We start from the raw sequence: 27,470 nt of genomic DNA on the forward strand, positions 1-27,470 counted from the left end.
GCGGGAACTCACTGCAGGCAATTCCACAATCCAATCTTCAACTATATTATGTACCCCATATTTGCCTAACATACCTTGCGTAAAACATTGTAAACATCCGTGAAACTGAACCCTCCTCTAGTGATGACGTACCGACACTGAGAGTGAACTGCCGAAGGATCCAGCTTTGAGGCCCCTTTCCCACACTTCCCAAATGCAATTCAATCTTGCCACACACATGCATTCAGAAGTGTTTGAAATGTTAGCGTGTCGTTTTAAATACGAATATTTAATCAGTGATTTTGGTCTTGTACATTATAAGTACATGCCTAGTTGTGCACACCGCTCCTGAAGGGGACACATTCTGTCTAGTGTAGACCCCTACACAAATATATTCCGGATATTATATTGCCGTAAGGAATACCCCGCATCCCTGGTCCCAACATTAGTTCGGATTTTATGATTTCTGTGAATGTACAAATGTCTAGCTTATAATTGTTTACGACTCCCTGGCTGTTCATTGCTAACGTGTATGGAAATAGGTTCAACGTCTCGTTGAAAACTATGATGCGAAAAATCTGCCAACACTGGAAAATGCGGCCTTTCGCTACCAGCACTTATTTTTGCGTACCGCGAAATATTAGTAAAAAACCTTCTAGTATCTCTGTTATAAAACATATACGAAAGGGCTACAAAGGCGCCTTAAACCACGAAGAAATCTATTGAAAAGTAATGACTGGGATAGAACAAAAAACTACACGCGTGACTGACTCAAGGTAGAAACTCTACGAAGGCTGTGAGAGGACCAATTAAAATCCAAAAAGAAGAAAAGCACCTAGAAACAGATCTCTGAAACGAGGATCGTTCGTAAACACATTAGGGTAGGAAAAAAGCATTGCTCTTGCTCCCTCATCTAGTGACAAGTACTGTTTCTAGTGAATCAACAAAAGAATGAAGTTACATAGCAGCTTCTTTTCTTAACTACCACCGACACGCCATCATTTGCTGACGCAGAAATTGTTACAAACACCGTCGACACAGCATAATAAAGCAACAGAGTCCTCTCGGCAAACAATGAGAGCAAACTGCTGGATATCCCGTAAAGCAATAGTGCTTACGTTATGATGTACATCTTCCGGTAGAAATGCCATTTGCGTGTGCACGGCGACATTCAAACTTTGAAGCAGTGGAGTAGATCCTGCCTGGTTTGCACGAATTTGTATTTTAGCTGTATAAGTCTTTAAAATGTTGTTTACGAGCATAGCCATAGCTCAATGTATGGCAAATGTGACATGTGAATATCACATGTGAAGCCAAGTGTCATAACATGTGGAACAGATTAATCATCCAAAAAGGCATTTGAGCCTGTATATACTCTTAGTGAGAGTGTTCATAGGGAAATCCTCGTCAGACAAGCTGCTGTACACCATATCCAAAGTGTGCTGAATATATCTTTATTTACATGTGCTTCTGTTCGGTGACAGGGATCTCTGAACGGCAGTTATGGCAAGAAATATACTATGGCCAAGATTTCTGGTGAGTACACTTTATAAATTTATAAAGAATCTTAGATTTAGAAGTAGGTCGCTCACACTTCATGCCTTTTGCCTGCAAACAAACAGCAACTTGGGGGTCTATAACGTAAAGCTGTTGCAAACTTTTCTATCCCAATTCTGCAATCAGCCAGCCCATCGTGATTGGTCAAAAACATTTTTGGGACCACCACCACTTTGGCTGTCTCTCACGCGACCTCCAAAAAAGCGCGATAGCTCCCCATGTGATATGACGTGTACACACTGATTTGGAGGATTGTACTAAACAAAGAAAGATAGTTATTTCTGATTAGACGCTTTTTCGCCATTAGCCCTCTGCTATTGGTCGAAACTTTCGTGCTGCAGCCACTTCACCTTCCTTTCACCTCTCTGGTTTATTGCCACATAGAGGCAACTTCTAAATGCGTCAGTTTTCGCATTTAGAAGAAACAATCTCATCTTTTATGGAATGCTGGATACCGCAGACGAAACTTCATCAGGATCAGAAAACAAGATACTAAACCTGCTAAATAATTCCTTGAAGGTTGACATCACGGGTTCTGACATATGCCGAGCGGACAGAATTGGTCGCTTTGATTCGGCGAAATCTCGGCCACTAATAACTAAATTTCAGAACCAGAATCAGTTTTATTTTCCTCAAGGAAAAATGAACCCCAGACAAAAAGCTGCTCATAGAGCTGCTTGACGAGGCCTGGGGCCCTACAGGCAGTGGCAACAGTGGCAAAACAGCAGTGTATGTCGTACACCCGTGCAAGAAGAAAAAAAAAAGCAACACAAGAAACAAACAAAAAAAAAATAAAGAAAGAAATTGTTCGCACCAAGCTGTGAAGAACGAGAAAAAAGTAGTTGCATGTACAAACACGGATAACAAACCACTATTGTACACTGACATGTTATATTCGCAGGTACACACTCAAACATCCGTAGAAGTGGCGCGTATACGCCCTTATATATACATATATGTACACCTACATATACATTCACATGTACACACGCAAATGCCATACATACACACACCATTCAAGTGCACACATGTATAACTTCTAGTTAAATACTTTATGAAGAATGAACTGTTGCAATAATGGAGAGCGAGAAAAAAAAAGTGAGATTAGACAATGCCTGCAAAATTATTACAAACTAATCCACCCAAAAGAACGCACAACGCCGAATTAAAAACTACATGATATAAATCTGTTGCCAACTAAGCAGTACTGCCTAAAAAGTATTCAATTAAAGCATTAGAAACCTATAAAACCAGGGAGCCCGTCTCTTCAAAGCGAGGTTTGTTAAAAAACACGGACACAGCAATGAGTGCAGATTTCCGCCAAGAAACTTGTAATATAAGGAAAAAATTTATAGAACATGATGTACAGCGAAACATTCCTCAAAATAGACACATTGGCTAGCATATAAACACGCAGAAATTTGATATCTTAAGGCCCTCAAGTTAGCCAAATTTTTATTTTTTAATTGTACGCTTCCAAATTTATTGAAGACTAGTCCAAAGCGCTCCTGGGAAACCATGCTAGGAAATGGCCGTAATACTGGAATATCATTGGTGAAAATTATGGGCACACAGTACCTGACCTATTGTGTTCTACTGTGCCTAACAATACCTTCAGTCAATCATTCTCATCACCTCAGATCCCTGATCCCACGCCTGAGATAAATTCAACAAACTACCACTTCATGGATCCCATCGTTTTCGACTCAACCGGTTTCAAAGCCATATTACAGAAATTAAAACATAAAGCACCATGTGGGGTAGACGAACTTATTACTGTATTCTTACAAAACACGGTGGAATACTCTTCAATCATACTAGAATGTATTTACTTGGAACCTTACAACTCTGGCACCTTACCGTATGATTGGAAAGTTGGCAAAGTAATCCCCATTCACAAAACTGGACCTACCCATGATCCACAGAACTATAGACCTATTTCACTTACATATGTACCATGTAAAGTTATGGAGCATATAATATACACGCATCTAGTTAGTTTTCTTGAAAATAGCAACTTCTTCACAGTTATGCAGCACGGATTCAGTAAAAACTTCTCCTGTGACACTCAGCTTATCCTTTTTCTTAATGGCCTACATGCCAATTTAGAATATGGTTTTTTAACAGAATGTACATTTCTAGGCTTTTTCTAAAGCGTTTGAAAAAGTGAACCATGCATTGCTTCTTCATAACTCGAACATTCTAAACATAGACACCCTCCGTAATTAATTGCATTTGCGCGTTTCTGACATCACGTGTTCAATTTGTAGCCACTAATGACGCTAACTCACCTTTAGCTCCAGCTGACTCCGGTATCCCGCAAGCGTCCGTGCTCGGTCCCTTATTATACCTAATTTATATTAATGACTTGTCCACTCACGTTTCTTCTCACATTTGTTTATTTGCGAATGACTGCGTCTTGTATAGTAAAATAACTAATTCCTCAGATATTCTAGCAATTCAGGACCATCTCAATAACATAAATGAGTGGTGTCGCACGTGGCGCATGGAAATAAAAATTATAAAGTGTAAGACTATGAGGGTTTCTCGTATCAACGTCATCTGCGCCACGTATACGCTAAACAACATCCCACTAGAATGTGTAACGTCATATCGAAGCTGGCGGTTCACTGCCAGCAATCTATCCTGGAAAACTCATATTGTTCACACAACCTCTAAGGCCACTCGTACACTGGGATACTTTCGTCGGAAATTTTCTCTAGCACCATCATCGCTAAAACTCTTATTGTACACAACTTACATTCGTCCACAGCTAGAGTACGCATCATTCGTATGAGACCCTGGTCATGACACCCTTATACAGTCTCTAGAGGCAATACAGAATCGCTCAGCCCGTTTTATTCTCACCAACTACCAAAGAACTGCGAGTGTCACTAACGTGAAAGCTCTCCTACACCTCCCGCTGTTATCAACCCGTAGAACGCTATCTCACATAGGTCGTTTCCATAAAATCTTTTATCACAACGCATATTTGCGTTCTATCTTTATTCTACCGCGACCATACATTTCATCTCGCATTCACCACCGCCAAAAGGTCAACTTTCCGCATTGCAACACAGCCGGCTTTTCATATTCATTTCTTCCCCTAACGAGCAGAGATGGGAATAACTTACCCTCATTAATTACAAGCATAACTTACAGCAACAACTTTAAAATCACACTTCAAAGTTTCATGTTATAAATTAATGTTGCGCTTGCTTCTTCTGTATAATAACGGCTCTTATACCATAATTTTAAGATATCGCTTGTATATTTACGTGATATGTTCTTTCTGCATTTATTTCTTTCCTTCTTTCCTTTTTTGTTGCGCCATGTAATTTTTCCACTCTTGCAAGTTTCTATTTTCCATCTTATTATTTTGTACACGATGTTTTTGCCCAGTTGCCTTCCTTCTTTATTTTTCCTTGTTCGTTTTATTATTTATTGACTTCCACGTATTCAGCTTTGACGCTTTCTTCGAAAGCTTTTGCTTCTTTGTACTTGTAATTTTTTTCTATATTCAACTATTTTGTGATTTGCCTCCGTATTTACCTTGCCCATCCCCTCTGGAATGTCCAACCGTACCTTGAGGGTATAATAAACAAATAAATAAATAAATAAATAAATAAATAAAGGTGCCGAATCACAATGATCTAGGAAATATTGCCATGCACATGTCTTCAGGTATCTTGGCTTGGATTTTAAATGCCGTTGGCGCTGTGACACAGTGCGATTTCGACGCTGTTGTAAAAACACAGATATAAAAAGTTTTCTGATTTCATTAATGGGTGCCTTTCAACCAAGTAATTTAGCTATGTAACTTCACTTCTCCATTCACACAGATAATAGATATCACACGCTTTATTGAAGCCCGTTGAACATGCACGAGCCATACAGCGCGGATACAGGATATGAAAATAATTGCTGCGGTTGAACGCGGTTAAACCAAGTTCGTAGAGCGATAGCATGGCTCTGCTTGCTTTTGTGACGTAGAGGGACGCTGCTCGGCACGGCAGCAAAACTGAGCGAATTGACTTTCATGCTGCGTCTCACTTCAACGCGAACTAAGCATCGGAAGCACAGCTGATACGAAGCTACCAGCATTCGGCACATTTTGTCCACATCACAGGTCGCACGCATTCAGAATACGTATCGCCCACGTGGCGTACGCATCAGCCACCGGTAGTGGCAGGCTGTCTCAGTTTGACTTCGCTGAGCTCCAAAGTCATAAGTATAGAACCAGGCACTTTCTGGGTATGTACCTGGGCAATTAGAGCTATCGCTATAAAAGCAAACCATTCTCGTCACCAAAACCTCTATTGGCAGTGTTATGGTAGCAAACACCACTGACACGTACACACACACAATGACCGTGCTGTCGGAAGATGATTCATTTAGCGCTAAATGGAACAAGAGGGTATCTGGGCGTTTCAAAGACAGTGGGAATGAATATGGGGCAGCTTTCGGCAGCTTTGTCAATACGTGGTGCTCATTCTCATCACGCTCGTGACTTGGACACTATTTATGTGTATTTCAGTAATCCTTCATGACCAGAACCGCCAACTTTGGTTTGAACAGAAGATTCAGTTTTGACGTCGGTTGCCGCACTTCACTTAATGCGCATACATTACTTGCCGCGTAAAAGAGACAAAAATGTTTTGTGGTCCTATTGACCAATTTAAGTTTTGAGTCGTAACTATAAATTCGATTATTTGCTAAAAACACAAGTTGAACAAAAAAAAACAGGGTCTCATAAGGTCTCCTTAAAGAGGTGAATGGCGAAAGCCTACTATTTCTCCTCTTACCATTCGCCTCTTTCTACTTGCCGGTTCTCTTTCTCTTCTTTCTTTTAGTCATTATTGCTCACTACTAAGCAATTTTATTCATTTGTAGTAAGTTGTGGTTCTTACAAACCATCGTTACACATGTTGGTCTTATCCTAGTCATTAGTTGTCATGACAAGTCATTTCAGTCATTATTAGTCATTAGTGGTCATTATTCAGCATTTTGGTCATTTCTAATCAATTGTAGTCGTTACAAGTAGCCGTTAGATATATTGGTCCTTTGATAGTCATTACTATTCATTATAAGTAATTTCAGTCATTATTAGTCATTACTGCTCACCAGTTGGTATGTTTAGTCATTTTCAATCAACTGTGGTCATTACAAGGCGTCATTAGGCTTATTGTTCATTTCTGACTCATTAAAAGTCATTAGAAGTCATTAGTTGTCATAATTAGTCACTACTAACCATTAATAACCTCTACTAATCTTTATTATAATGTTATCAGTCACTAATTGTCATTATAAATTAATTTTCATTCTTTATTCTGTCTTCATATGGCGTGATGACGCTTCGGTGGACAGTCCGGCCTACTCACCATTTCCTCCGGGCTGCTCATCAGCGTTTTTGCTGCGCCAAGTTGTCCGTTGCATAATCATGGGGTTGTGGGCAGTGAGCTTAATATTCTGCTGAGCCTACATCTCCTCGGACATCGCGAACTGTTGTTATTCAGTCAGAAATGCAGCCCTTCAGATTCTGCTTTCAGCTGGGAACGTTTATGAGCGAAGACACAGCCTCTCGATCGCACTTGTCGCGATTGCTGGGTTCGTTGCCTGTTTTACTGAAATGTGAATTAGCGGCTTGTAGACGAGCTAATATTTTCAGCTTACGTCGATGTGTGTGTCAGTCATACAATGAATGCGGGCCCTGAAAAAAATTAGTGCCATGTATACCCGTGGTATTGCAGGGGACGAGCGTTAGCTTGTCCACATTGCGTTTTTTTTAGTTTTAGGGCGAAAACATTTAGATCTTGGTTTCAAGGTCGCGTTGTGAGCAGAAAATATCACGTGTGGCAAGAAGGCCAGAAGCGATTCAAAGCACGTCCAACCATGAATAACAGATGAATGATTAGCTAAGTAAATAATGATTCATGTGTGATTCAATTAAGGTTGATTAGGGTGTATTAAGGTGCATTGGGGTGCATTAAGGAGGAATAAGGTGAATCAAGGTGCATGAACAAGGATTAAGGTCTGTTAAGGAGGATTATGGTGGCTGCAGGAAGATTGAGGGCGGTTAGGGTGGAATAAGGGGAATGAGGGTTGACGAAAGAGTACTGAAACCGATTAGGGTGCATTAGGAAGGATTCGGGTAGATTAAGGGAATCAAGGTGCATGACCGAGCATTAAGGAGTATTAGGGAGAATAGGGTGGATTAAGGTGGATGAAGAGTAATAACGTCGATTAGAATGGATAAAGGTGAAATGAGGTAGATGAAGAAGTATTAAGACCGATTAGAGTGCATTAAGGAGGGTAAATTGGGTTTGGGTAAATTGGATTAGGGGTGATGGAGGTCGATTAAGGTTAATTACAGTAGGTTTTGCAAAGCTTTCGTATTCGCGTCTCCTAGGCGATACCTAAGGGCACCTTGAATTTTTGGAATTTGCTTTAAACCGGGCTTCCACACACCTATGAGTGTGCGACGATTATTATTTGGTTTTATCATGAATAGAGGCAATGTGCAGGGGGTGTTCACGTGATTGTGCACGCTAGCTCATTGTATCGACTTCTAGGCAGAAGCCGTGAATCGTCGCTTTAATAGCGATCGTTTTAGAACCACCTTTCAGCAGCATTGTTCTGTGAGGCACCTTTTTCTGTTGATTCATCATGATCCTAGATCGTTGCATCAATGCGCTTTCATTACGAAGCTTGAGCGATCAGTAATGATTGTGTTTATGATATAGTACTGCAGACAATATTCTCCAAGCAATAATATTTAGCACTGCAACGTGTTTCACCATAATCCTCCTCCATCTTCCTTCATGGAGCTTAATTCTCCTTAAACCACCTATATGAACCTTATTCAACTCTAATCAACATTAATTTTCCTTGATTTATCTTAATCCACCTTAATCTTAATATCACAAAATCCATCCTAATACAGTCACTAATCAATGAATAATTCACCTCGCTAATCAATAATTATTTCTTATACACGGCTGGACATGCTGTGGTTCGCTTCCGGCCTTCTTTGGGACACGTGATATTTTGCATACCTCAAAATGCGACCTTGAAACAGAGATCTAAAGCTTTGGTTTAATAAGCCACATGCAGGGGGATGTGCCACAAGTAATGCTAGATCAGACGCACAAATTTAGGCATCTCATCATGTGGCAGAAAAATTTGAGTATAAACTCACCTCAAACCTCCTTTTATATCAGTATACCCCGTTAATACAGCTTTAACAAAAAAAGCCGACCCCTGTATAAATGTTGCCTTCAGCTTTACCGATGCTGTTATCAGCATTTGGCAAAATTTTCAGGACCACTGGGGCGCGGAACCGCCCAAAATAACGAGCCTCCATAGAATGCTGCGTCCCGCCCGCGGGATGCCAGAAGAAAAAGTGTGCCGTGCGCAGCGCGTGCACCCGGCGGGCGAGGAGAATTAACGAGGAAAGCGCCGCGGGGAGACTTTAGGCCAACGGAACTCTCAGCGCCGCGTAACGGCCATCGCTGGAAACACTGTAGAGATGAATTGAATGCTCTGCGGTAAAACCCTCTAAACGAGTGCGCCACGTCACTGTAGACGCTCGTTCGTCATGTGCTAGCCGCATTTTTGTCTCCTGAGGTTATACTTCCTGCATTTTATGGCCCACCTGGGTTACCCTAGCGCGGGAACGAAGAAATCCGTATAGGACAGCTTATATTTCAATTTTTTATTTATCTTAACGGCAAGCTCACAAGTTGAACAAAAGCACAACAAGGAAAGAAATTATCATCATATCTAGTGCCAAGTTATGTCACCGCTTACAACAATGGCTGTAACTGTTCAGGAAAGCAGCGGGTCGTAAAGTGCTTGAACGTGTTCACGATCGTCAATTAGGCTTTCCCCCTCGATACTGACCACAGCCCTCAACTATTTTAAAGTTGTGTAATAAAGACGCTTTCTTGCCAAGGGAGCTTTCTGCTGGCCCTACAAGTTTTCGGTAGCATTAATACCAGCCCATTTCGGTGGTGAAAGCAGTAGCGCTACGTACTGCACTACCTCGAAGTCCTTTACTGCCATGGCCCTGGGGATCGTCAACCGGTCCTGCTGTTAACGATAGTTGCTGTCGAGGAATGAAGTGCTTTTATATGGCAACAGCACATTGATAAAAATATTGCAATGTTGAGCGGGCGTTAATCGCAGAGTTATGCGTTGTAATGGTCCTAAGCCATATTGTGGAATCACTCCCCATACGTTCACACTTGTGCACCTGCTGTCGGAGAGGCGTTGACAGGCCAGTTCCTAGGCGGCGTTGTTATATCAAGTAAAAAGACAGGCACTCTACAAAGCAGAGTTCACCTTTCTGAGTGCCTGCTAGTCTACACACAATCAATCTTCTGTCTTATGGCGTCGAAATAGGGCACTTGTGCGAATAGAAAACAGGACCCCAGTCTTCGGTAGTCCATCATTTGTTCTACCCAGCGAACCACCAGAGCGTGCCTCCCTACTGGCAGCAGTAAGTAGCGACTACTCTACTACGGCGCAACTGCGAAGGCCTGCACTGCGCAAGCGACGTCAAACAGTGTTGTACAAAATTTATTCTCCAACTTTTGCGAGAGAGAAACAAAGATGCTTCTCCACGAGAGCTAAAATTATGGATGCTCCTTCGTATTCTGCGGTAGCCCTAGGGCGGGCTGTATGGGGTGCCTGACGAATACAACTTTCATGCTGATGTGACAGAATTATTTGACTCACAGCCCTGAGACGCGTATTCACTAAAGAGTCGATATATTGCTGGGAAAGAACTCTCAGCACAGCGCCAACAATGGCGCATCTTTGATCATCTGCTACTCTTTTCATCATAATACGTGGCAACAGAGTAATGTCCGCGAAAGATGCTCGGATGTTTATATGCTTTATTGCTTGCAAAACGAGACAGCAAACAGACACCCATTTCTCCACATAGCTATGTGCGCTATTTCCCGTACTGTTCCGTTGGAGCACAGATTGTAAAAGAGGAGTTAACTCCTTACGTGGAAGCATTACAAGGAATCTCTTTACAGATTGTATTTACAAATGTAGTAAGCACTCGTCAACATTTACCTCAGCAAACATCAAGCGAAGCACGTCGTCTTCATCAGGTAATGCAGTGCCTTTTTATGGGTAAGGCTTACAAAATCCAGGGGTCGACATGATGTCCGAGCTCTACGTAACATGATCTGAGCGACGGAAGTGCCGGCCTGGTGCCATCTCAGAACTGCAGCAAAGGAAGGGTGGGAATGACTGAGTCTCGAAACGTGGATGACGTCGCTGGACAACGGAAAACCTGTAGTTGAACTGGCAGACACAAGCTCTTATGTGATGTCAGTCACTTGCCGAAGGATGCGGTATTGGCTCGTGTGGCGAGAAAGCATAATACGACGTGTTGGAACCTCAGCGCTGGCACGAGTTGTTGTAAATGGGTCGCAAGCCCCAAGGGTAGCGTTGGCCTGGCGGCCTGGGGCACAACTGGAAGCATCCGAAGGTCCTGGCAAAGCATGAGTCGACGGGTAACAGAACAACTTGTTTATTCTAGCATCGCAAAAGAGCGGGCGGTCAGGTCGACCGAAGTGGAGAGACAGGAGAGCACGTAACTCAACGGAAGCAATCGGAGCCTCTCTCTTGGCGTCCGGGGGCAGCTGCTTTTATACTCTCGCAGTCGCGGGCAAGAAGGAACGCCTCGTCAGAGGCGCACGTGACGGGGCACGGACAGGCTGAGAGACATGTTGAGACGAGTGTAGTGACGCATCCGCCGGGCCTGCGCCGGTCAGACCTCCTCGCTGCACACTTGGGGAGCTCCTCTCCCCGGCTGCCGCGCTTTGACAAGCGTGGGCACCACCATGCACACACACACACACGCACACTTGAAGACACGTGGCACTGAAACATGCCTGGACGCACGTGGCGGGGAGGCGTATCGGCGGCGCTGAACGGGCCAAAATGTCCGCCGCTTTGAACGAAGCCCCGGCGTCCGTTGCATCCGCGCCGGCTATACCGCGCGTCGTAGGCGAAACGTAACAGACGGTAAGGGGACCACGGAAGCACGAGGACGCCGGGAGCAAAACGTTAGTCGCCTTGTCGTTGGGGGTAAAGGCGCGTATGATTGTCTTGGGCAGCAGCAAGACTTCTAAGGACTATATGTCAAGCTTATGCTGCCTGTGCAAAAACGTCGCGTGAACATTCAGTAGTTGAAGTCGCAGTAGAAGTAAGAAATGTATCGAGTGTAATGTTGGGTAACATGCCTACAAAGGTAAAACAAAGATTACGCAGCGTGAAGCAATGTCGCGGCAAGATGAATTCATTGCGATTGTCCGGTATCAATCACGTGGTAGCAGCATGACCATTAAGACCCCATTAAAGTATGATGTGATGAGTATGATGTGAAGAAGAAGGAACGGCATCGGCCTCTCAGCAATTGATGTGTGGTACCAGGTACCAAAATTTTGTGAAGAAGGACAAAGTCTGCTGCCTCTTCACCACAGCAGGCTGTGACCGCTCCTGTCATTGCATAACGCAACAAGCAATCATTAGCGACCAACTATAGTGTTGCCTGAACAACATGTAGCGGAGGGCCTGAGATGGTCTTAGCCGGCACCGAAGAAGCGCTAATGTAGGATGTCGATGAGTTGCAGATGCCGAGCAGGAAGTATAGACGGTTTTTTCAGCGTTGACAGAGCTCGCAGGTTCTGGCATAAAGCCGCACAGAGCGGGATAGGCGAAGCCAGTAGAACGTATGGCACACATGGTAATGTGTGCGAGTTACAACAATGCGACGAGTGGTTGCGGCATCATGAAGCTCAAGAAGAATTGTGGGGCGAATGTGCGGTGGAATAACTAGAAAACGATCTCGGCCGTCAGCGTACAGGTTATGGTGATATAAGTTTGCATCCTCCACAGTAAACCTGCGCACAAAGGCGTAGTTGGTGAAGTTCTGCAGGCGCTAGGTCATTTCATTTGACTTTCCGACGTTGTCTTTGCCGATATTAGGTGGCTCGTGCAAAATACCCACTCGAGGGATTTAGTGCGCAAAGCGTCACAGTCGGTCACAGGATAGCAGCAACAACAATCCGTTTTTGTGCAGGAAGTATACGACCATGCCCGACCGTCGTGTCCAAGACCGCGTAGGTGTACTCTTGTAGGCACAGTGCCGACTGAGCTAGTCTGGCTGAAGAATATTTCAAGGAGGCGAGCCAACAGAGGGTACAGTTGTCGGAAACATCTGTGAAGAATCGCCCGAATAGGTGGTGGTGAAATATTGCACATACAAGGGTGACTTATGCACGTCTTCAGTCGAATAATTTTTGCAAGATGGGGGCAGCAGCCTCCTGGCATAAGCGCGGACGCAACTCGTTTGACCTTGCTGTACGGCCAATACAGAGTCTATTCCGTAAACACTCGTATCCATGAGATGAGCTCGGAGAAACCGGTGTTTTGAGCAAAATGGCGTCTTGTTTGAGATCTGTGAGTGGTGTCGCAAACAATGCAAATTTTTGAAAAACCGGTGAAAGCTGGACCAGACGCTAACAAAGCTGCGAACATCTTGGGAAGACTTGAGTACAGGGAAGTTGTTCACGGCTGGATGTTTCTGTGGGTGAGGTAGTACTCCGGCTCTGTACAAACACGATATGTTCAAAGATCATAATAAAGCGCCGGCCAAAACGGCGCTTCGATGGATTCAGGTCATGTCCGGCACGGCAGAACACGTCAGCATTCGTTGAGAGACACTCGACTTGCGTATAGAACGCAAGCTAAAACACAATTAGGTCGTCTAAATAATAGAGGCTTGTATACCACCTAAAGCCACGAAGCAGAGATTCTTTGATTCGCTCGAATCTGCATGAGGCATTACAAAGTCAGAAAAGTACGACCTTGAACTGATAAAGTCCATCAGGAGTTACAAAAGCGATTTTATCTCCGTATATGGGGAGTGAAGCAAGCTGCTAATAATCTGACCGAAGGACGATAGAACAGAAGCATCCGGCATCTTACAGACCATTAAAGGCATCAGCAATCTACGGTAAAGGTAAGCGTCTTTCTTTTTCAGTTGGCGATAGTCCACAACAGAGCCTCAGGATTCTTCGTTAGATTTGAATAAAATGACAGGAGGCACCCAGGGAGCGGAGGCTGGCTCGAAAATATCCGTTGTAAACATCGCGTTTACTTCATGCTCATTGAAGCTTTGCCCAGTCGCAGTCACCGAAGCTGCGGCGAGCAGCTTCGGTGAACATGGCCTGCAAGTATATGCAACGCGCGACAACGGACGTCCCACCCAAAGGCTGATTACTGGATCATTCGTCAAAAATTTCTCAATACTACACGGCAACTCGCCAAAGCACTTCAGCGTGCTGAGGCGGAATGTCATTGGCGGTCCTGCTGCAAAATGCGAGGCTGCCACAAGCAATATGTGACTGAGCGTCCTTCTGCGGGCGTGTAGTATCCTGTGGATGGAAGGAAGGATGGAAGCCTTCCACAAGGCAAAGGCGCACTTCGGACTACAGGTACACTTTGGAAGTACATGCTTCGTGAAGTCCCCAATCACAAGTGGAGGGAAGGTTCCGTTAGCCGTAATGCTCAGTACCATGTAGGATGCAGTGACACCGTGCGTAGGCAGGACGTCAGTAAGATGCGTCACGTAGTTGTCGCCAAATGGAATAGCAGACGAACGTTACAATTCGACCGATGTCTCTGTTTTAGATGGTAGGCGAACGAAGTCGCTGCATTGTAAGTGAGATGGATGTTTGTTACTGACTTAATGTGCGGAGCATTTCAAGGTGGATGATATCGCGAAGAAATTAATGAAATAAACATTGCCAGAATGAAAATCAAGTCAAAGTATTCACTTGAATATAAACCTAATATAGCTAATAAACCCCATAGCTAATATATAGCTAATATAATATATAGCTAATAAACCCCATAACTTGCTTTCAGAATTGCATAAGATATTCGCCAAGAAAATTTCTATAGAATTAGGGTAATAAACGACTTCCACAAAGCAAAAGGCTGCCTTTAGGGAGGGATGTTCTACAATAGACCACAAGCGTATTATCAATCAGGTAATTAGAGAAGTCAGCGCAGTTCAATCAATATCTCTGTATGGCTTTCATAGATTACTAAAAAAAACATTTCATTCAATAGATATTCCCGAAGTCATGGAAGCAATGACGTATCAAGGAATAAACGAGGCATAAGTGAAAGTCATGGGAAATGCTCACAAACATTTAATAGATGCCTTGCTGCTCCACAAGAAAAGCAGAAAATTACCTACCAAACAAACGGTCACGCAAGGAAACAGCCTCACTATTGCTATTGACTGCATACTTAAAATAACTATTCAGTCTGTTAGACAGGGAAAGCATAGGAGTGAAAATTGGCGGCGAATATCTATCCTTCAGTTTGCATTTGGCATTGTCCTGGTAATCAACAGTGGAGGTGAATTGCAATAGAGGATTGAGAACATTAACGGAGAATGTCCAAGAGAAGAGTTGCAGAACAACATGCAGAATGCAAACGTGATGTTCAATAGTCGGACGAGGGATACAAGACGTTATGCTCGGCAGTGATCTTCGAGGGTCTGAAAATTGACCTCTGTCTACAGAGGTCAATTACTCGTGCGACCTTCAACATGAGAACAAATGTACAGAACAAAGTTCGCTTCGAGTACACATGGAAGACCTTAACAAACCCTGACTCTGAGCTGGGAACTGCCTTGTAGAAAATGTGTACAATCATTGCATTCCTAAGGTACTAAGATATGGGGCTGGAACTGTCAGGTTAATAAAGTTGCTGGATAGCAAATTAAGAGCAATGTAAATAGCACTTGAACGAGAAATGTAAGGTATAAGGCTATTAGAAAGGAAGAGTGCGCTGTGTACCATAGAACAAATGAGGACAGTCGATGTTCCAGTTGGCATTAAGAGAAAGGAATGGAGTGGGTCAGGCCACGTAATGCCTATGGCAGATAAGCGGTGAACCATGGCACTAACACAATGATTGCCAAATGATGGCAAGTGCAGTCGAAGATGACAGAAAATTAGCTTGGAAAATTCATAGCTGCAAGTTTAAATCAACTGGCACAGGACAGTAGTAATTGGAAATTGTTGCGAGAGGCCTTCATCCTGCAGTTGCCATAAAATTAAGCTGTTGATAATAGGGTGGTGAGGGTACTGCGCAAGGACCGCAAAATAATACCACCCCGTGAGCAGCAATCTTAAGTTTGTGAGACGTAAGAACCTTCTTTATGTGGCGAAGAAAATTAGCACATATAACCGAGACGTCTCCCCAGTACCAATATAAAGATAATAATATTAGATGATTTTCCGAAAGTGTATACTGCGCTGGTTGTCCTTCAGAAGCTAGGAGGTATAGGTTTCCTTCATTAAGCAACGGCTAAACGACGGCGAAGAAGAGCCATGGACAGTCGGTGAACGAGGCGGACGGCAATCCAATGGAGGCGACTGGACGCAGTGGGCACCTTCCTCAGAGATTTGGAGTGCAGAAAATTCGGTGTGAGGCGGATAGTGGCATGCAGCGTGGAAGGGACCCGCCGTGGAAGCGGCACTGAGTGGTCCATTGGCTACAGCAGTAGCGAGCATGACACTACATGGTTATAACGGCTCATTTTCTGGACAGGGGACAGGAAGAATGCACAGAGGACAGTCGCAGAACTTCAATTCAGCTTTATTGAGGAAAACTTACACGAACGGCGGTTGCTGCGCAGAAACATTTGAAACAACATTGCCGCAGCGCACTTTGACGGTAGAAAAGCCGATCATCCTGTCTAACCTCGGCAATGAAAGTCCTCATCTGCGCAAGAATAAAGACACCTGTGTAACCACGCCCTAACAAATTCTGCGCTCTTTATATCCGCAGTCTTCGACACTTATCGAGCAAATATATCTGTTCTTTACTTGGTAAATTCAGTGATGAGGTGGTAATTCAACCTTCTCCTTCATTTTTATACAAACTGCTTCAAACAATGCCCGCTCTTTTTAAACCTTGAAGCTTGCAAATATGCAAGTATCCCGGTTCACTGCAGTACACGGGCACATTTGGCAATGATAAGCCAAGTGCCACCCCCCCCCCCCCCCTCGCGAAGGCCTGCAAATTTGCTCAATGCCCCTGCTAACGGTCATTAACATATCAACCAGTAGGGCCGACGTAACATTTGCCACAAGAGAGCAGAATGCTGCATACCACCTCCTTTTGGCAGCTTACAAGGATTGCGACATGCGTTTTTGCGTACTTTTGCTAAGTGCCTTGAAAGTTGACAGTCCCGTACATATACCCAGTCACCTCTGTGGCATGTAACTTTACGATGCACGATCACAAAGGTCGGCTAACGAAAATGGTGAGGTAGGCAGTATATTCATAGGGATACGGCGTATTATGCTGCTAGGTACCTTGACCACCCGCAATAAGGTGGGTGGAGGAAAATTCGCAGAAAAATCCAATTGTTGTTTGACGTTTCAAGCCCCAAAATTAAATTAAAACGCGTGACATCGGCCTTCATCACTTATCATGAGGACGCAGTAGCTGTGAAAAAAAAAATTCATTCAGCAACACTGAACCGCCGGCTGCACTGTAGAGTTTACTGTTTTTTTTTTTTTTTTCTCGTCGGACTTGTTCCCCTGCATAGACAGTCGGATCACGTGTTAATACAATCAGCCATAGGGCTTGACCTAACTTTCCGTGGAAGGGAATTATCGCTGTGTGGAGCCCCGGTGAAGGCGAACCTGTGCGCATTTGTGTTTTAGAAGCGTTTTGCTATAATCTATTACATTAAGAGAAATAGAAGTGCAGGAATTGCCTGTGTTTTGTTATTAATTAAATTATGTCAAGCAGCGGCCGGTTTTCCTTGGGCCATTTGAACGTGCTCTAAGGGCTGCTGAGTTTGTTTATTTCGTGTCAGCTGCAGCACATTGGAACAAGATACTGTCATTATTCTCTTAATAGCTTCTATACGAGTATAAAACCGTCACAACAACAGGTCACGGACAATAACAAATTGTGGTGAACGTGAGCGAAATTTAAATAAACATGTGCCGCTGCTGAGCAATAGGCCCTCGTTCACAATGCATGGATAAGAAGAAAGGCAAGAAAAGCAAACTACTAAAAAAAGTAATGGTTATGTGTGTTCGCGCACTTTACTTGACATGGGTATGTGCACAATAACATGAAAAATGCCAGAAAAAAAAAAAGACTTATTTAGAGTCACATATGTATGCCTAAATAGGGCAGGTCACGCAACTTTATTCACAGCTGCGAAATTTCCGAGCTCTAAATATGCGTTATTTAGGACAGTATACTAGTACGTCAATAAACATTGTCACCAAGCATTTATTTTTTATGAGCACGTGCTCTTTATGTACTGTTGGAACCTGCATAGCAACTATAACGCCCACGTAGATTCTGGTACGCGCCAGCGAACTGCAGCTTGACGGGGTTCCTTCACAACTCATTCTAGTTTACCCCGGCGTCATAGCGCTTAGACCAGCGTTTCATCCAGGGTAATTCACCTCTATGCTGGCTGCCACACGGTGTGGTAGTGATTGCCTGTGAGCCCTCCTCTCCTCAGTAGAATGCCTTGTTAAAAACTTGCTGTTTTCACGTCGGACGGCACTAGATTACACTGGCTTTTGCAATAAGAAAGTTCCGCATGTCCTGCATCAGGTACAAATGGTGTGCGAAAATTTGGCTTAATAATAGAGACGTGCAAGTGTTCAGGCAGCGCACTCACAGATTACAGCAATGAGCAATTTGCGTGCAACCCGTTAACGTCCGTAAAACATCGTGCTGGTCTGCTTCTCGGGCAGGAAAATGTTAGAGCTCGTAGGAAGAAGAGACGCTGATATATGCTAACACTGTCTGCATATATGCTCTGGCAGTCGGATCTCCGCCGACACTGAAAAACGTAGGCGAAGTTCAATAGCATTTACATTATATTTTTATAACCATTAATTAAAGTTCCGGACATCAAAGAAAGAATCAAACAAAGCGGAGAGAAAATAGACCACACAAGCGCTACTTGTCTGCGGGTCTGTTTTTCTCATCTTTGTATGTGGTTGTTTGCGCTGCATGGAACTTCTTAAAATTGAGCACATACCATCTTTTGCAACTTACGGTACTTTATATCCCAGTCGTGGCCAAGCTGGCCGTCATCGCTACCTTGTTAATGAGTATTGAGGAGATATATATGCTTGAATTTGGTTTTCTTTTTTTGCGCTCTAGGGATTGTCACTTTCACATGTACTCAACTTCCATATAGATAGACATGTATTGTATACATCACCTACCGCACAATATCTATCCAAAATCACATTCAAATGCGCAAAATAAAGCTGATTTACAAGCTTGCAGCGAAGAGTGTCAATTATACGAGAGAAAAAAAGTTGTCCTTCCTGTCTCAACAAGAGCCCTTGAGTTTTATGCCTCAAGGTTGTTTTCCGTTTAAGAATTGTGGCAATTGACGTATTATGTTTTTCATGTGAAATATTGCAACATCTCATGAGTAATCGTTATTTTTTAGATATTAAAACATGGTATTTCAAAATTGTTCCTAACAACAACATCGCGACATCCATCCATGTATACGATGAGCCGGGAAAAGATTTTCCAACTGATGGCCTCGTAAGTATGACAGTCTTGGCTTCATATTCCCAGTGTTGTCCCGCACTATTCCCCTACCCACCCTATTTCAAAACCTTTGTCAGTTGGAGATAAATTTTAAACCATCAACTGCATGTACCTGCAATCATTCCCTAATGTTCTAATTAACGCCATATGGCGACGTGGCTATAGAGGAAACACATGACTGCATTTAATATTATGCAAATAGAGAGCCAGACATTATTTGTAACAATATGCCCGCACGTTCTCCAACGAATATAAAACTAAATATTGAAAAATAAATGTGATTGTGTGGATGTACTGACGGATTTCATTATTCATACGCCGTACCATTTCTTAGGGGAATGTTATAAGGTATATTTTTTTTTGAAGGGATGGTTTGCAGATCGAAGCTGGATCTCAGAGCTGCCACACCTTCATGAGCCGGGCCGGGGCTTTTCTAGCCACTGTGGACACTGACCTTAGTTGCCTCTTCTTTTCCTGGCAGGGACAGGCAGAAGGAACTCAAATGAGCGAGAAAAAAAAAACACAGCTCGTGGGTCAGCAGGCAAGGAAGGCCACACGAAAATTTCTTGCACCAAGGGGAATGAAGCTCACAAGTATGGATGCTGATTCCACGAACAGCGATGACTGAGTTGGAAAGCTTTTCTTTAGGTTCTTTTTTTTTCATGGAATAGGTGCCTTCGCAAATGAAATCAAATCAAATGAAATCTTTATTTTTCATCAGGTGCTACAGATGGGGGTGCTACGGAAAAAAAGCTGCCATTTGGCGGCTTCACGAGTCCGCAGGCCCATATATGAGGCAGCTTCTAGACAGCACCAGAGCATAAAGACGCGATAAACAAATCAAGACACTTGATCAAAGCAAAATAAAAGAAAATGTCCTGAGCCAGATCAATCAAACAGAGTCAACACCAAAGAATGAACAAGCGATAAGCATATTAAGACACTGGATAAATGCAGAAGAAAAGAAGAAGTCTTGAGCTAGATAGAACAAACACAAGAATAGATGAAATCACGTTAGTCAATGAGCAAACAGGTCTCTAAGTGTATTAGTGGAACAACTAAATAAATCAAAATTCAGTGACTGATGGTAGTAAATGATATTTACATCCGCAAGGTCACCTGCAATTTTGTCTTTGGAATACTGCTTCCAAAACATCCTCATATGACTATTGGTCCTGATTATCTTTTGCATAATTTTTTAGGGTAGTGAATATTTTCTAGAATCTATCAACCTTTCTGTCGGATCATACGGCATTTTTCATGTGTTATACGGGGCCGGCAGCGGAGAGTAAGTATAACCTGGCACAATACTTACACTTCATGTTAGCAGTCTACAGGCTATCAATATGTGCGAGCTGTGAAACCGCTTCCTAAGATAAATAGCGACGGCAGACATCCTCGTCCTGCTGGTAGGACATAACTGACAGTAAATCGTGCAGTGGACAGAACAAATTCAGAGGGCAAGCCGTCTCTTTGTATCTCACGAAAGATTATTTGACGTTGATTTAATTAGCAGCTGCTGCCATTTATATAAGGCCTTCTAGTATGAAGGGTATCATGACATCAACCAGATATAGTCATGAAAAATTTATCTACCCTCATACGCTGATAAAAAGTAGTGTAGATAAAACGTCATAAACAAAAGTAGCTGAAGTAGTTTATTATTCAATAAATATGGCACATAACCTTCGGAGACATTGGCAAACAGCAAGAACAAGGGACTAAGCATTATATTTGAACTGAGAGAAATCCCATGCATTGATCACATTCTTTGGGTGGCATTGCCCTTGACATTAATAAAATCGTGCCAATGTTTATAATCAATGTCAAACTGCTGTATGTGACAAGAGGTGCGGCAGCATGTTATACTGCTATGACAAGTGAATGCGAAAGCATGCTGCACACGCGGTAATCGACTTATTCGTAATATATGAGGGGCCACTCTACTTGAAGGACATTACAAGCCGCAGTGTGAAGGGAACCGGTGGCACTGTAGGTTTTACTCCTCTACAACACATGCCAGCACTTACTGCACTACGATGCAGTAAGTGGCATGCGTGGCATGCTTGTAGCCAGTAAATGATAGAAAGGGGTAAATAAGCCGAACACAATTAAAGACAAGAAAAGCATCCACAGCCGTAGCCAGGGGCGTGCCAGTTATCTTGCGAGCGTGGGGGTATATATATATATATATATATATATTTCAGGTGTTTCAGTACACATTTTCAAAACCTCTTTGAAACTGCTTGTGGCGAACAGCCCAATTCTAGTCCTTCAGCTGGTCTACACGAAGAGGCGGACTTTGCTTGCACAAATACGTGAAGTGCGTGATGACCAAATTAATAAAAATTCGCTAACTAGGCTTTAAAATGATTACCTTATGGCAAATAATGCAATGCACAAATTCTAGCCACGTAGTTTGCAAGGCGCATCTGCATCGCACAAATTGTCAGAATGACAGTAGTTTATTTGATGACAACAATATTTATTCACGAACTTTGCGGATAAACGCCTTGGCATTCCAGTTACTTTTGAGTGCATAAAACGACGTTTTGTAAGGAAAGAAGAGCAGCACCAGTGCACTTTCACCCCAATGTCGCCGCCACACGATGTTATCCACAGCATTCTTTTCAAGTGCATTAGCCTTGCCTTTTCACCAGCTATAATTAGTAAATTGCAATATTTGTTGAAAATGTCTTTAATAAATTTTTGTTTGTTAATCGATTTGGATTATGCATTCAATGTTTTTGTGCACGTAAGGTCCGCCTCATCGAGTAGGCACGTTCATGGAAAAGAATTGTACTATCTCTCACAGGTAATCCTAACAAAATTTTGAAAGTGTTTGCAGAAACACCCTCTATGTACAGAGTGTCTAAGTTAACTTCAGCCACAATTTAAGAATATTTAAATGCCATGTAGTGGGACATAACAACGTTTATGTTTGCCGTCAAGTTGAGATAGATAAATTATTGTTTCCATTTAACGAAATTAGATAATTAGTCTTAATAATATATTAACTTCTTAATTAATTTCTATAAATGAGAAGTCTCAATAAGAAAATTGCAAAATGGCGTAAAAAACTCCCGTTGCAGCTTTCTCTTCCTCAATAAGTGCTACTTAAAGCGTTTTTCTCATCGTGAAAGCAGCCCTCGAATGCGTGCCAAGCGTCTGGAGCGGCCAGTCGCGCGCCAGTTTGGCATCAATTTCACGGCTTGTTTCACGCTTGAAAACGCTTTTAGGTAGCACGTAGTAGTAGCCTTCAAAGCCCGAAGGCGTTACAGAAGGGAGTGGGACGAAATACAGAGCATGTGCAGATAACAGGGTATAATAATAAAAACAATTAGAAAGTGCGTATTAACAAAAGTATTCTTGAATAGTAGTTCTAAAAGCAGCTGTATCGATTATGTTAACAATTGAGGCCGGCAGATGATTCCATTCATTGGTAGTTTCAGGAATAAATGAATGAACAAATAGGTTCGTGTGACAGTGTGGGACTCTCAATTTATGCCGATGGTCAGTACGAGATAATATATATGCAGGTTCGGACAAAAGTTCACTTTTTAATTCCGCATTGTAATAATAAATTTTCTGCAGCAGTGACGAGCGTGCTAACTTCCTACGGGATGAGAGGAGAGGAAGGTTTAAAGTAGCCTTCATAGATGTTACGGTTGATGTCCGAGAAGAGTCAGTAAGAATGAAACGCGCGCTACGATTTCGTATAGATTTTATTTCATTTGTTAAGTAATCCAATCCAGGGTCCCATAGAGAAGAGGCATATTCATGCTTAGGACGTATTAGTGTTTTGTATAGCAGTAGCTTTAAGTTAGCGGGTGCCATAGACAAATTGCGACGGAGGTAACCAAGCGTACGGTTAGCATTTTTAGTAATGTCGTTTATGTGCGTTTGCGAGGAAAAACTATATGTTATGTGGACGCCTAAGTATTTACAGGAACTGACTTCTTCGAGTACAGAGTTCTTCAAGTGATAGTCAGATAGGTTTGACGAAGCAGTATTGCGGGAAGTGCTCATTAGTTTGCACTTTTCGCGGTTAAGTCGCATTTTCCAAGTGTCGCACCAGTTAGTTACCTTGCATAGATCAGATTGTAGTTTTTGAGCGTCAGAATTTGATGATATTACTCTGTAAATGACACAATTGTCGGCAAATAATCTTATGGAGGACGCTGCACAGTTAGGCAAATCGTTAATATAAATGAGAACAAGGAAGGGTCCAAGAACAGAACCTTGCGGCACCCCAGAACTGACAGGACAACGCGAAGAATCAAAATTGTTAGCTGAGACAAATTGTGTTCTATTGGATAAGAAGTTTTCAATCCATGAGATAATATTACGGTCAATGTTAAGTGTATTTAATTATAGACAAAGTAATTAGGGAAAGACGAGATCAAATGCTTTAGAAAAGTCTAAGAAGATGGTGTCAATGTGAAATCCATCATCCGACGCGGCACAGATGTCATGTGCAAATGGAATAAGTTGAGTATCACAGGAAAACGATTTACGGAACCTATGCTGAAGAGATGAAAAAAATTGAATTTGTTTCTAGGAAGTTGATAAGATTAGAGTATATTATATGCTCTTGAATTTTGCATGGCACACTTGTTAGAGAAATTAACCTGTAATTTAAAGGTGAATGCACGTTGCCAGACTTAAATAATGGAACCACCTTGCCGACATTAAAGTCCTTTGGTAATGAGCACGACGCAATAGATTGCGAAAAGATGTTGCACAAAATTATGAATGAGTAGACTTCGGTATTTTTTAAAACATTTAGAAGTAATATCGTCAATTCCTGACGATGACGAAATCTTGAACTTGCGAATCAAGTTCGCGACACCATCGTAATCAATTAACAAGGGCTCCATCTGAGGAAAATTCATCTTAACAACTTCAGGCAGAGAAGCACAGGGCGACACGTTATAAAAAAATGATTTAGAAAACACTTCATTGAGTACAGAACAACATTCTTCTTGTTGAAGAACAGCATCATGTACATCAGTTAACGATATTGTGTTACATTCGGAACCCTTGACAGTCTTCCAAAATATTTTAGTATTTTTAGTCAGCAGAGATGGAAGTGTAATGTAAAAGAAAACGCGTTTAGCTTCTTTGACTCCGTTTTTAAACAGTGAAGCAACCTGCTGATAAGCACGCCAGCTATCAGTTGTGTTCCGTTTTATAGTTTGGCGAAACAGCCGGTTCTTTCTGTTCAAGATACGTTTTAGGGATGCATTAAACCACGCTGCTCGATGGTTACACCGGACAACTCGGAAGGGTACGTATTTTTGTACTAATTCATTAACGTTATTTTTAATAAGCGACCTGCTCTGTTCAACGCTCCGAGTGTAAAAGTCTGGCATATATCCTTCTACAAAAGCTTCAAGTTGTGCGTTCATTGATGCGTAGTCGGCTTTACTGTAGTCTCGAATGTATTTCTGTTTGCTATTGGGACGGTTGACGTTTTCCTTAAGTTGGAAATGAATAAAACAATGATCGCTAAGCCCTGGCAAAATACTTAAACTATTGACAAGATCCGGAGTGGTGGTCAAAACTAAGTCAAGGATGTTAGCACTGGTTGCTGTAGTTCGAGTTGGTTGAGTAATCAGCTGAGTAAGATGGAAATGAAAACACAAATCGAGAAATCACTGGATGAGTCGGATACAGTTGGCACAGGATAGGACCAGTTTATGTTGGGGTAATTGAAATCCCCCATTAGGAAAATGGGTGAGTCTGGACGAGAAATGGACGAGAGAAAATGAGCGTACATCTCCAGCACAATCTTCCATTACATTTGAGAGGAGACGGTGAAGATTTTTGTAGTTGGACAGTGCCGCAGTCCTTGCCTCGCTGACTTCTACTATTAGTTTTCATCCTCTCGAGCAACAGAACAAGGCCGAATCAGCGATAGTTAGCTGCCACGAGGAGAAGGTTGACGGCCGGTAACGTTCTTCGAGCGAAGAGCTGACGGGGCCAAAGATGAGTCGTAAGAGCTGTAAAATGGCCTTGGCGAGCCCGTGTCGCGAGACGTCAGAGGTGATGTAGCCCCAGTCGGTTGAGCGCGTCGACAAAAGCGGGCCGTATGATTGGCGTAGCCACAGACAAATAATAGTGGCCGATCGCCGGGCATGCGACAAAGCAGATCCGTTCCAGGTCACAGGACTCGGTGGGCGCGGCGTCTCGTGAGACAGTGAGACGGACATTTGTGGTAGGGGCCTGTGTCCCACGTCGGCGTAATTGTGGTGCGGAGCTGCGGGTGCAGCGGATGGTCGGAGACGGGTGACAACTTCGACGTAACTAAGACGCGCCACTGCAGGGATCTGTTGGCTGTGGAGGGGCAAGACCCCGGCAATCGCTTGCTCGGTCGCGTGGCGGAGTACGGACCGAAAATATTGAGCAGCCTTATGAATACGTTGCGGCTGAGCGAAATGCACTAAGGAGAGCTGGCGCCAACTTCCACACGAACAAACGCCTCTGTCTCAACGAGCAGCGCTGACTGGTCGGAAGCGGCAGCCAGTCTAACCAGATGTTGGTCGTGCGAATGAAGTCGGCGGGTCAAGGCCGCCGCCTTCACAGCTCCTTGTAGCTTTGCCCGAGGGGAATTATTTCTGTCACCGTCCGTGGATTCTTTGCAAGGAGCATGTTGAAAACGGCGCCCTCTATTGGCGCCCTCATGGCCGTGTCGACTCATCTGGCACAAGTTTAGAATGTGTTTGATAAAGCTCGTGATTCACCCGACTGCTGAGCTCGTTCCCGCCAACACAGCTCGGCGTGCAGCTTGAGAACAGCAGGGCGACCAAACACGTTCGCCAAAGAGATAAGCTTAGACCACGCTTACAAATCCTCCGCCAGGTTCTTGTATTAGAGGCCGGCCATACCTGCGTTTTTCAGTCTTTCAGTTTTGCAGCATCATCCCATTTGCTGTGCCCCCTTACCCTCTCGTACGAGTAGAGTTAATCGTCGACGTCATTGTAATTTGCGTCGCTGAACACAGCGGCATGGAGCGCACCGGAGAATAACAACTGATGGGGAAACAGGCACCTCCTCGGATATGTCGTCGGGCATCGTATGCTGTAGCGTGCGTTACCGTAGTACAAGCGTCGTCAATTTGAATATACCGAACACCTTCCACCAATTGTGAAGAACTTTTTAGCTGCAGACTGAGAGCGGTGAACTCCGTGCAAAACGCTGGTGATGATGATGATTGGCCAGCGTTCGTTATCTTCGCTACCATATATCATCATAATCATCAGCCTGGTTACGCCCAATGCAGAGCAAAGGCCTCTCCCATACTTCTCTAACTACCCCGGTCATGTGATAATTGTGGCCATGTTGTCCCTGCAAACTTCTTAATCTCATCCGCCCACATAATTTTCTCCGCCGACTGCTACGCTTCCCTCCTCTTGGAATCCACTCCGTAACCCTTAATGACCATCGGTTATCTTTCCTCCTCATTGCATCTCCTGCCCATGCCTATTTCTGTTTCTTGTCATTACCTCGCGTTTGTTCTTTCACCTAATCTGCACTCTTCTTATCCCTTAAGGTTACACCCATCATTCTTTTTTCCATAGCTCAGTGCGTCGTCCTCAACTTAAGTAGAATTCCTTTCGTAAGCCTCCAGGCTTCTGCGCCGTAGGTGAGTACTCGTAAGACAAAGCTGTTATACACTCTTCTTTTGAGGTATAATGGCAACCTGCTGTTCTTGATTTGAGAATCCCTGCCAAATGCACCTCAGCCCATTCTTATTCTTCTGATTACTTCAGACTCATGATCCGAATCCGCGTTCACTAACTGGCGTAAGCAGATGTATTCACTTACCACTTCCAGTGCCTGGCTACCTATTATAAACTGCTGTTCTCTTCTGATACTGTTAAACATTAGTTTTCCGCAGATTAATTTTTAGACCAACCCTTCTGCTTTGGCTGTCTTGGTCAGTGAGCATGCTTTGCTATTGGTCCCCCTGAGTTACTAAGCAATGCAATATCACCAGCGAATCGCAAGTTACTAAGGTATTCTCCATTAACTATTATCGCCAAGTCTTACCAATCCAGATCGATGAATACCTCCTGTAAAGACGCTGTGAATAGCATTGGAGAGAACGTACCTGGCTGCCTGACGCCTTTCCTTATTGGTATTTTGTTGCTTTCCTTATGCAGTACTATATACGGAGTACCATACATGTATATATATATATATATATATATATATATATATATATATATATATATATATATATATATATAGAGAGAGAGAGAGAGAGAGAG

General features: G+C 43.2%; 1 protein-coding gene across 5 annotated transcripts in view; it reads left to right on the plus strand.

Moving 5' to 3' along the window:
• LOC129385713 (uncharacterized) overlaps nt 1–27,470 on the plus strand; it is a 94,284-nt gene that overhangs the window by 47,126 nt on the left and 19,688 nt on the right. For 4 of the 5 annotated variants that reach the window (XM_055072705.1, XM_055072708.1, XM_055072707.1 and 1 more), the window contains 3 exons: nt 1,464–1,515; nt 19,088–19,188; nt 20,397–20,482. In XM_055072705.1, coding sequence (XP_054928680.1) covers nt 1,464–1,515; nt 19,088–19,188; nt 20,397–20,482 — 239 coding nt within the window. The remainder of the gene's footprint in view (nt 1–1,463; nt 1,516–19,087; nt 19,189–20,396; nt 20,483–27,470) is intronic. The other variant, XM_055072709.1, reaches the window with a different exon arrangement.

Source organism: Dermacentor andersoni, chromosome 7, assembly GCF_023375885.2.
Source record: "Dermacentor andersoni chromosome 7, qqDerAnde1_hic_scaffold, whole genome shotgun sequence".
Lineage (NCBI taxonomy): Eukaryota > Metazoa > Arthropoda > Arachnida > Ixodida > Ixodidae > Dermacentor > Dermacentor andersoni.